We start from the raw sequence: 10,711 nt of genomic DNA, 5'->3' as shown, positions 1-10,711 counted from the left end.
GATCCCGAGAGGAGAATGGAGGAGAAGGGATTGCGGCGTGGCCATCCCCCTGGGGGGTGATTTCTCGCCGCTTTCTGTCTCTGTGTCTGTCTGGCGAGCGCACGCGCCCTATAGCAAAAACCTCTCCAAAAAAAAAAAGATCTATCTGACATTTGTTCCAAAATACAAAGATAATATGCCTGACTATGATTAATGATACACAGGAAATATAACTAGACATGTATCAAGTAATAGCTGAGGCAGGGTGATGTAGAGCTTGATATACTTTTTTATTTAAGCTTTAAAAAAAAAAAAGTAAAAATAAATAGATAAAATAAATCCTTTCATCAAGTTCAACCTCCAGAACTGCATTAGCTAGTGCTGGATTCTCAACATGGCTGCCCACGGTTTGAGTCCTGGATCTGGCAGCCTGTGTGCACGTGAGCCCAAAATCCCAGGAAGAGAAGGGATTGTGGTAGCTATCCTACCTGGAGGGTGATTTCTCACTTTTTCTCTCACTGTCTGTCTCTTTATGGCGAGCGCAAACCCTATCGCAAAAACCTTAAAAAACAAAACCAAAAATCTCTATTAGCTGGTAAATTCTGGTATAATAAGCTTCCCATAATACAAGAAGTCATTAACCTTTTGGAGTACTTATTCAGAAGCACAACTGTATAAAAAATTTAGATAAGTTTGTCTTTTAAGAGATTTTTGTTACAGGGCATGTGCTCTTGCCGGAGAGACAGAGAGACAGAAAGTGAGAAATCACTCCCCAGGGCAGATGGCCACACCACAATCCCTTTTCCTCCATTCTCCTCTAGGGATTTGGGCACGTGCACACACGCGCCTGGTGTGAGTTTCAAGTCACTGGGTCCAGGACCCGAACTGCAGTAGACTATGTGGGAGTACAGCAACATAACCATTACATCATTTGCTGGTTTCTAGATGAATGTTTTAAATCAAGTATTAACAATAGTCACAATGAAATACAAAAAGGAAAATAAAAATAAAAAACTTATTTAACTGAAGTATTTGAGAGCAATGAAGGTTATAATATTCATGGCATCCCTTGTAATTTTCATAATGGCCAAGTTTGATGCTTTGCTATTAAAAGAGGTATCAATTATGTACTTTCAAAGTGACATTTGATGCTTCCTATGACATCTGAAAGAGTTGGATGGTTTATTAGAAAAGAAAAATCTCAGGGACAGTGCCCTATTTTAGTAAGGATGCTAGACCTCACATGAGTTTGAGTGTGAGTCAGGATCAGCTTGAATTCTGGTCCTGATGGTTTAAAAAAAAACAGTGTGAGAGCATGACCCAAATCCTGACAGGATGAAGAAATGGAGAAGAAAAGGTTGCCTGAGCACACCTCCTTGGAGGTGGGGGTGGGAGCTGGGTACTTTTTCTATCTCTAGAGGTCATGTGCCTTCTGGCAATTTAAACATAAAAGATTTGAAAATCTATTTATTATTATTTCCAGATAGCTCTACCAAAAATGAGGCTACTCAAAAATGTATCTATGAAGCGGCACAGAATACTAAGGCTTCCCCAGTGAGCACACTGTTTACTCTGTGTTAACACTGTTCTTTCTGCCAGTCATGGGAGTGCTTGAAGGGCTGCTGATATGACAGTGTGCTCTAGGAAACAACAGGCGTCTGACCCCCAACATGTCTGCTTCAATCAGAGCAACTTCAACCAGTAAAACGTAAATTAAATAAATGTTGGGATTTCATGGAATTTCAGTTTAATAATAATAATAAAAAATTTAAAAACCATATCCATAGTATTAAAAAATATCCATACCTATACAAGGCTTAACATGCTGAAAACAGGCTTTTGTCAGGTCACCTAATAGAGCAAAAGAACTCTGTCGAACTTCTGGCATTTTATCCTGTAAGAAATAAGAAGAAATTAACCCCAACGTGATAGAGAATCAGGTTTTAATTCATTTAAATCCTCCAAGTCTCACCTGCATGCATTGATACATTAGTGTGAGGATGTTACTTCTGGCTACCAGCTGTTCAATGTTGCCTCCAAGTCCTTCTGCCAGGCCACTGAGTAAATCAAGAGCCACTATCATAAAATCTTTATCTGGAGCTTCATACTGATCTGGTTGAGCATTGTTCAGCTGAAATTAAACACAATGTCTTTGACAGTCTGCTTTAATCAATTACTGAAAAAGTTTGTACACATTATACCTATTTTTTAAAAAAATGTTTATAATGCTAAGGGAAAAGTATTAAAAAAAAAATACCATGGCTTGTGCAAGAGTCTTCTGTACTAGGTTTACACAACGCTGATATACAGGTTCACAGTAAGGAAGAAAGCCAGACTGCAGGGCTGTGGCAACGGATGATAGGCACTAGGAAGAATAAAGTATACATGCTCAATTATTTAAGATTATGATCAATATTTGAAACTGTACTCAGTAAGATCTCGGGCATTTATCAATCTTCTTGATTAGTCTAAAGCAGCAGGTTTATCTTTTAAAATTTATTTTTCAGTCGCCATTCATTTTTAGTTTGTTAGCCAATCAATGAAGAGAGGTTTATTCAGAAGAAAATGTTAGTAAGATTTTATAATGAGTACCATCCTTCGAGGACAGACTACAGTGTATTCATAATTTTTCCTCAAATTTAAGAGATACATTTATTAATGTTCCTATCCTGCTGACAATGTGTGTGTGGACTCACTGGACACATTCTGAGACCCTGGTCTGAAAGTCAACATACACACAGACACCCTTCAAACACCCTACAGTGAGCTTTGAACACAAAGGTTTGACCTTTAGGGTCCACTTACATGCAGATTTTTTTTTTTTTGCAGAATACTATAAAGTTATCTTCTCTTCCTAGTGACTTTCTCAGTAACATTCTCTTTTTTCAGATTACATGAATTTAAGAATACAGTATATAATACACATAACACAAAATATGTGTTACGGTCAATAGTAGGCTAAGAGCAGTTACGTTTAGGGGAGTCAAAAGTTGCATGTAGGGGCTGGCAGGTGATGTGGTTATAAGGCACTGGCTTTCTCACTTTCCCTTCCTCTGGCTCCCTTTGGTCAAAGCAAAAAAAAATGATGAAATTAAATAATTTTTTTTAGTTGCATGCAAATTATTAGCTGCATGGGGGCATTGGACCAAATGCTCACATTGCTCAAGAGTTAAACTAAATAAATACATAAGATGAGCCACAATAATTTTTCTTGTTTTGTCTGGCACAGAATTAGACAGTGCTTGTAGTTACAGAAGGTTTTACTTTGCCAGATATGGATAATCCATGGCAGAAGTTCGTGACCCTTAAAATATTAATAGTATTAATTGTAAGGGGGACAAGACTGACAACTGAACTGTCTGTCCATGTCAATTCAACAAGGTTTAAGTTACCATATTTCATAGTTCAGTTAACTGAAGATCATATACATGTTTTTTATTAAAGTAAAAAAGTACACATGGAAAAAACTTCAAATTAGACAGAAAAGATAAAGTCAAGTCCCTCATTACTCACATTATTGGGATAATGTGTGAGTTCACGAGAGGACTTCAAAAAGCTTGTAGAAAAAAAGGAGTTAAAGTATGAGTTCATTTTGATGCTAAAAAACATGGACGTACACGCATATTTCACCCAAATATGCATTTTTCATGAGCTCATTGAGGATCCTTTTTATGTGTATGTACAACAGATAACAAATAAGGAAAATTAAACTAGTTTAAGTAGAGCAGGTTAAAATAGAACAATTCTAGTATAACTGTGTCTGCCTTTAAAAAGAGCACATTTCCATATGCTTTTTTTACTAAACACTGTTTCTCAGTACTGATGTAGCATAATTAAATGAATGAGAAGTTACATTATTTATTCAGCATTTCAACAGAAATGGTTCACAATATAAACTTACGAACACTTGATCACATATATCCAATTTGTACTAGAACATGTGTTTCTGATAAAACACACTATTAGATAAAATATTACCAGTTGAGCATACCTCAAGTAAAGGGAACAGATCTTTATCTTCATCCTTTAACATGTTCCATTTCTGGATCAGTGGAGGCATTAGCATCTGAATATATTCCTATTTACAATGATGAAAAACATATAAAGCTCGACTATCATGTTAACAAGTCCATTTTGAGTCTATGAAAATTAAAATCCATTTAGAGTATTTGTGTAAAATCATTACAGAAGGTATAAAGGCTCATTTTTCACTCTACTCCCTTTTAAAACTTGCCTATCTTTTTATTTATATTGTGTTGCTCTATGTTTAAGTCCTCTTACATCCTATCTGAAACAAAATGTATATAAACATACACTTCCAACACTGAAATGTACTACTTGTAAAATCACAATCAATAATCTGTGCAATTTTCACTCTCCAGAAACCATGTCTTTTAGCCCTGTAGTGTGTAACATGCAGTATAGCCATGACTACATAAGGTTGTCAGAAAAGTCATGATGCATTTTTGCATAGGAAATATGTCATAACTTTTCTGACAACCTAAGTTGTTACAGACTGACAAATTTATAGAGGCACAAGTAGAAAAAGAGATTAATAACACTTAAGTGCTCTTGTTTAAACTTAAGAATGATCCATAAAACACCAAGTAAACAAGCATAGTAATTAATAATGTAAACCAGGGAACAGATTCTAAGACATTCATTCAGAAAATACAACTACCCCCAAGTGAAACAGAATCAAAATAACCAACACCAAAAGAACTATTCTGAACAAATTTTCAACATAATTTAAAAGCAGAAACAGTTTAAGACTTTTGATATGGCAATTATACATGCTAAATCTTTTTCTTCAGCAGGGACTCTTGAACTATATTAAAATAGTAATGTCACTTAAATCCTCTTTAAACGAATCTATTTCCTCTTCAACTCTTAAGACTATAGACAAGGTATTTCTTCTGTACCACTATTTGGCATTTTAAACTATGATCTCAATTTCTTAATTGTTTTATATAATGTATTATTCTTCATATTTAAATATCCTGGCAAGAAAACGATGTCTAATGTAGTACTCTAAAGCTATAGTACTTATGAAGCAGTAGATATAAAACCGGAATGAATTTAAGTCACTGGGTCTGGGACTCGAACTGCAGTCGATGACATGGGATTTCAGGACATAACCATTACGCTAACGGCTGGTCCCACAACACATATATACATACATACATACATATACATACACATATATACATACATACACACACATATACATACATATATATATTTGAGAGGTTTTTGCTATAGGGCGCGTGTGCTCACCAGAAAGACAGAGATAGACAGTGAGATAGAAAGCGAGAAATCACCCCCCAGGGGGAATGGCCACGTCACAATCCCTTCTCCTCCATTCTCCTCTTGGGATCTTGGGCACGCACACACACGTGCCTGGCGTGAGCTTAAGCCACCGGGTCTGGGACTCGAACCGCGGTCGACTACATGGGAATCCAGCGACATAGCCATTATGCTAACTGCTATTGATTATAACTATGCTACATATATGTATTTTGTCATAGTAATTAATCATAGATACTTACTGGTTTGTTTAAATGATGTCCTACTGAATCTGCTAATGTTCCTATGGCATCATAAAGAATAAGTAGGTTCTTATGCTGGTATTTACTAAATGCGAAGACCAAGGTATCAAGTATATAAGCAAGGTAAGGAACAAGTTCTGTACAAGCCTCCTCTTCTAGGGTAGCAAAGGCACTGTAATTTAAAAAAAAAAAAGAATATTTATTACTGTATAAAAGGAATCATCTGTAAAGACAGGTATATTTTTTATAGAGAATCTATTCATACTTTATATGCCTAGCTCCCTGCCTCTTCACATCTCTTGCTTATTTTTATTACAATTTTAACATTTCTTATCACACCCTCCCTTCCAAGAGGCTGTCACTCACTGGGCATCTGCTTAACTACATTGGTAAATCTAAACTAAAATATTACTGGACCTTATATTTACATTCAAAAAAAAAATTTAGTGCTAAATAGTAGTCAGTCACTGAGTAAGTGGTAGGAATATAGCAATGAACAAAAACACTGTCCCCATTCTTAGGGGGCCTTCATTCTAGCAACTGTCCTTAGATTTAAAAAAAACCTGAATTAAAAATACGAGGTTGTCAGAAAAGTCATGACACATTTTTGTGTAGAAAAATACATGATGACTTTTCTGACAACCTAATATTAAGCTCTATTTACTACCTCATTCTTCATGCATACCAAGGATCACAAAATGGTAGAAAAGGTTTAATGCTTGGTGTTTGAGAGATACAAAAACACAGCAGAAACATAGCTCCTCAAACATTTCTCTAAGCCCGTCACTGTTCACTAAAACATAGTGCATTTGTTACTACAAATTTGCCTTCTGTACAGCTTTGGCTATTAGAATGATAGGAAAGGAAAAATATCTGGAATCTTAGCACTTCTATTTGAGACCTAAATTTATCTTGATGGCACAGCATGTGGCAGTTTAATTATATAGTTGTTTCATATTTCTTAGTAGCTTCTAAGTTTCAAGATGACAGAGGCTGTAAGCCCAGCACTTAGTGTATGTTTAACAATTAGTAGCTTACAAAATGTGAATAAGCTACAAAAACCAAATATACTCTATATGTTCCTGCAACTTAAAAAAAATTAATTGCTACCCATTGCCAGTCTCCTTGTTCAATTTCCATCTCACTAAGAGAACTCTTCCTAATAATTACGTCTCAGATGTAGTAAGGTACAACTCAAATACACTTTTTTAAGGTTTTTGCCACAGGGTGCATGCATTTGCTGGAGAGAGACAGACTGTGAGAGGAAAGGTGACAAATCACCCCCTGGGGGGATGGCCACACTGCAATCCCTTCCCCAGTCTCCTCCTGGGATTCTGGGCATGTGTGCCCATGCACCCAGTGTGAGTTTCAAGCCGCCAGGTCCAGAACTTGAACTGCGGTTGACCACATGGAAGTCCAGCAGGAATGATAGGAAAGGAAAAATATCTGGAATCTTAGCACTTCTATTTGAGACCTAAATTTATCTTGATGGCACAGCATGTGGCAGTTTAATTATATAGTTGTTTCATATTTCTTAGTAGCTTCTAAGTTTCAAGATGACAGAGGCTGTAAGCCCAGCACTTAGTGTATGTTTAACAATTAGTAGCTTACAAAATGTGAATAAGCTACAAAAACCAAATATACTCTATATGTTCCTGCAACTTAAAAAAAATTAATTGCTACCCATTGCCAGTCTCCTTGTTCAATTTCCATCTCACTAAGAGAACTCTTCCTAATAATTACGTCTCAGATGTAGTAAGGTACAACTCAAATACACTTTTTTAAGGTTTTTGCCACAGGGTGCGTGCATTTGCTGGAGAGAGACAGACTGTGAGAGGAAAGGTGACAAATCACCCCCTGGGGGGATGGCCACACTGCAATCCCTTCCCCAGTCTCCTCCTGGGATTCTGGGCATGTGTGCCCATGCACCCAGTGTGAGTTTCAAGCCGCCAGGTCCAGAACTTGAACTGCGGTTGACCACATGGAAGTCCAGCAGCTTAACCACTACACCACTTGCTGGCTCCCACTTTCTTGTTTTTTAACAGTTAATTCTCCCTATTAACAAAGTCAACAGTAAAAGCAATCTATCTGAAAAAGTTAAAGAGGTGTAAGCATTAAGTAGCAGGTTCTTTTGGAATAATATCAAGGTTGTTCTAGGAAACCAGAATATTTATAGTAATGAGAGGAACCACTGGTCTGATATAAAAGGGGAGATTGCTCCAAACTCAACCAATTGAACAAGTATTGGAGCAGATCTGCGAAGTAAGAGATCCAGACTGGATAAGTCACTGGAGACTTTCTATGGAATTATGGTAGCTGACCTACAGATGAAAAAGATGCGAATCTGCTCAAACTTTATTATCTCAAAAGTGGAACCCTGCCATAACCACATCAGATGTCTAAGGGAACTAGGATGAAAAATAGTTATTTTATTATTATTGTATAAAAGGAGTGAGGAAAAAGAATTAAGGAGGGAACAGCAAACACCAATGTCTAGTTAACAGTCCCATTTAGACTGACAAAATCATTAGGTAAGAGACACAAATAACAAAAATTTCCCAGCCAAACAAAATGTCTAAAATATATAAATTTAGGGACCAGCAGGTGGCATGGTGGTTAAGGTGCTGGACATTCCCACACGGCTGAAGTCCTGGACCTGGTGGCTTGCTTTTTCACTTCCCCTCTTCCTCTCTCTATCTGTCAAATTAAAAATAAATGAATGAATAAATAAAATTTTAAAAATGTAAACTCAAAAGCTATAGATGCAAAGATTTCATAAACAAACAAACAAACAAACAAGTAAAACTAAATTTTCTGGGCCAGCTCTGTAATACAGTGGTTAAACATTGTGCATAGAGAACCACAGTTTACAAAAAGAGGCTGGGTACAAGTGCATGTCAGTCCAAAGTGCTAGTGGGATGGAGAAAAAAAGGACTGTGGCATAATCACACTCCATCTTGCTCTCTAGCAGTTAAAATTAAACAAACAAACAAAACAAAACAAAACCCCTAGACTTTCTAATATAGTTGGAAATATAGACTGAGTGCTCCTAAATCCAAGATGCCCCCAAATCCAGAAATTTTTGAACACTGATGGAATACTCAAAATAGATGCTTTTGACAAGTGGAAAATTCCACACCTGATCTTATGTGATAGGTCACAGTCAAAATGCTGCAACTCAAAAATATTGTATAAATAAGGTTTATCTAAAACATGAATGAATTCTGTACTTACACTTGGGATCCCATCCCTAAGATATCTCATTATGGGGCTAGCAGGTAGCATGGTGATTAAGGCACTAGACTCCAACATGGCTGATCATGGTTTGAATCCTGGACCTGGCAAATTCTTTTCTCACTTTCCCTCTCTCTCCCTCTCTCTCTCTTTGGTAGAGCATGTGTCCTATAGAAAATTTAAAAATAATAAATAAATCTCTTTATGTATATGCAAATATTCCAGAACCCCTCAAAAACTGAAGTTCTTCTGATCTCAAGAATTTTGGATAAGGGATATTTAACTTAATGGTTTAATACCAACATTCTATCACAATGTTATAATAATTAGATCTCACTAGATTACCCACTCCCAGAATGACTACTGCATCATGAATTTGTCCCACCTGCAGGCAGCTTCTTGTACTCTCTTGTTGCTATCCAGGATACGTTTTAGCAATTCTGTCATTAATGGCTTCAGGTATGTGTCTGGTGGCTGGCTGACTACCCAGTGTGCATAGCGGCTAAGAGTCCAGCACGTTATGGAACGCACAAGAGCCTTTTTATCAGAGAGGCACTGAATAAGGTGAGGAATGAGCTCAGGCAGGTATGGAATCATGCCCTGCATGCAACCTAGAAAAAAATAACAATTCTATCAAAAAGTACTAAAATTTGTTCTAAACAATATTATTTCAGTTGAATACTAAAGTGGTACATGTATCCATAAAAACAGTTCAGAGTATTTCCACTGCTATAAATATACTATAATAATCTGTCCCAAAATCATATAAAAAATAAAATTAAAGCAAGCTGCTCCTAAGAATCTTACAGTAGGGTTAGGACTTCACTTTCCCTCTTCTATACCAATTACAGCTTTCCAGAAATGCCTATAAAATGTATCAATTCCTTGCAAACACATGTTTACAGCCAGGACAGTATCAACAATAATCCTTCAGAGAGGATGATGACACTCTGATCTTTTTGTTTCCCAAACATGCCCAGGGTAGGTCCTTTCATTCTGTTCCCTTTACTGTAACAAACAGACAAAACATCTGGCTAGGGTTAGAAGCAAGCTTAAAGCTGTTCAATAATAGCTAACAGTTCAAAGTTGAAATTTATCCTAAGATGGATTTAAGATTCAGTTATCCCTTTTAAGGTTAATAAGATGACAGTCTTGCACACCCTACATCAGCAACACAAGAGAACAAAGTAGTATTACGTAAATTTAAGAGTGAATAATCTTTGCTTATAGGTAGTGACTGTTTATAGTAGCCTAACCTTACTAAGCTATTAAGAACTTTACAATTGAAACCAGATTTAGACTTACCTTCAGCAATTGCTCCTAAAACCAGGATGCCTGATTCTTTAACAACCCATTCATGATGAAAAAGTAATTCTTTCAGGAGGGGCAAAATATGTGGCAGTAGCTCATCGCGATACACATTTGCGAGAACATCCAGGGCAGCAGCAGAACATTTTCCTAAGGAAATATTTAATTAGAAAATATTACATTAACCTCTACTATGATTCACTTACATATCCTTTTTTTTAAAAAAAAAAAACAGGTTTATTGTGTGTTTAACACTATTCTTCTAAAGGTTCAAAGAAAGATTTAAATATACCTATAAAATGTATCAATTCCTTGCAAACAGGAAGTAATATGAAACAAAAAAATTGCTAAATACTTTATGACAAATAGCAAGTTATGAAGACAGTCTATTCTGTATGTGACTGCCATATTTGAGTTTTCAGTGTATGCATAAAAAAAAGTTTTATGCTCTTTTCCTCCCTGGCTGCTTGAGGATATACCACCATCATGAATGACACAGTAATTGTCCAAACCAGGAAATTCATGTTCAACCGACTACTTCAGAGGAAATAAATGGTCATTGATGTCCTTCACCCCAGGAAGGTAACAGTACCTAAGACAGATATTCGGGAAAACTAGCAAACATGTACAAGACCCCATCA

General features: G+C 36.4%; 1 protein-coding gene across 3 annotated transcripts in view; it reads right to left on the bottom strand.

Moving 5' to 3' along the window:
* Nucleotides 1–10,711, bottom strand: part of TNPO1 (transportin 1) — a 104,816-nt gene that overhangs the window by 19,757 nt on the left and 74,348 nt on the right. For all 3 annotated transcript variants that reach the window (XM_006168347.3, XM_006168348.3, XM_014584138.2), the window contains exons 12-18: nt 10,068–10,220; nt 9,148–9,373; nt 5,529–5,700; nt 3,971–4,057; nt 2,237–2,344; nt 1,952–2,110; nt 1,786–1,873 (exon numbers count right to left, since the gene is read on the bottom strand). In XM_006168347.3, coding sequence (XP_006168409.1) covers nt 1,786–1,873; nt 1,952–2,110; nt 2,237–2,344; nt 3,971–4,057; nt 5,529–5,700; nt 9,148–9,373; nt 10,068–10,220 — 993 coding nt within the window. The remainder of the gene's footprint in view (nt 1–1,785; nt 1,874–1,951; nt 2,111–2,236; nt 2,345–3,970; nt 4,058–5,528; nt 5,701–9,147; nt 9,374–10,067; nt 10,221–10,711) is intronic.

Source organism: Tupaia chinensis, unplaced genomic scaffold (genome assembly GCF_000334495.1).
Source record: "Tupaia chinensis unplaced genomic scaffold, TupChi_1.0 Scaffold145717_1, whole genome shotgun sequence".
Lineage (NCBI taxonomy): Eukaryota > Metazoa > Chordata > Mammalia > Scandentia > Tupaiidae > Tupaia > Tupaia belangeri.
The sequence above is the reverse complement of the archived record's forward strand: the minus strand, read 5'-3'. Positions and strand labels throughout refer to the sequence as shown.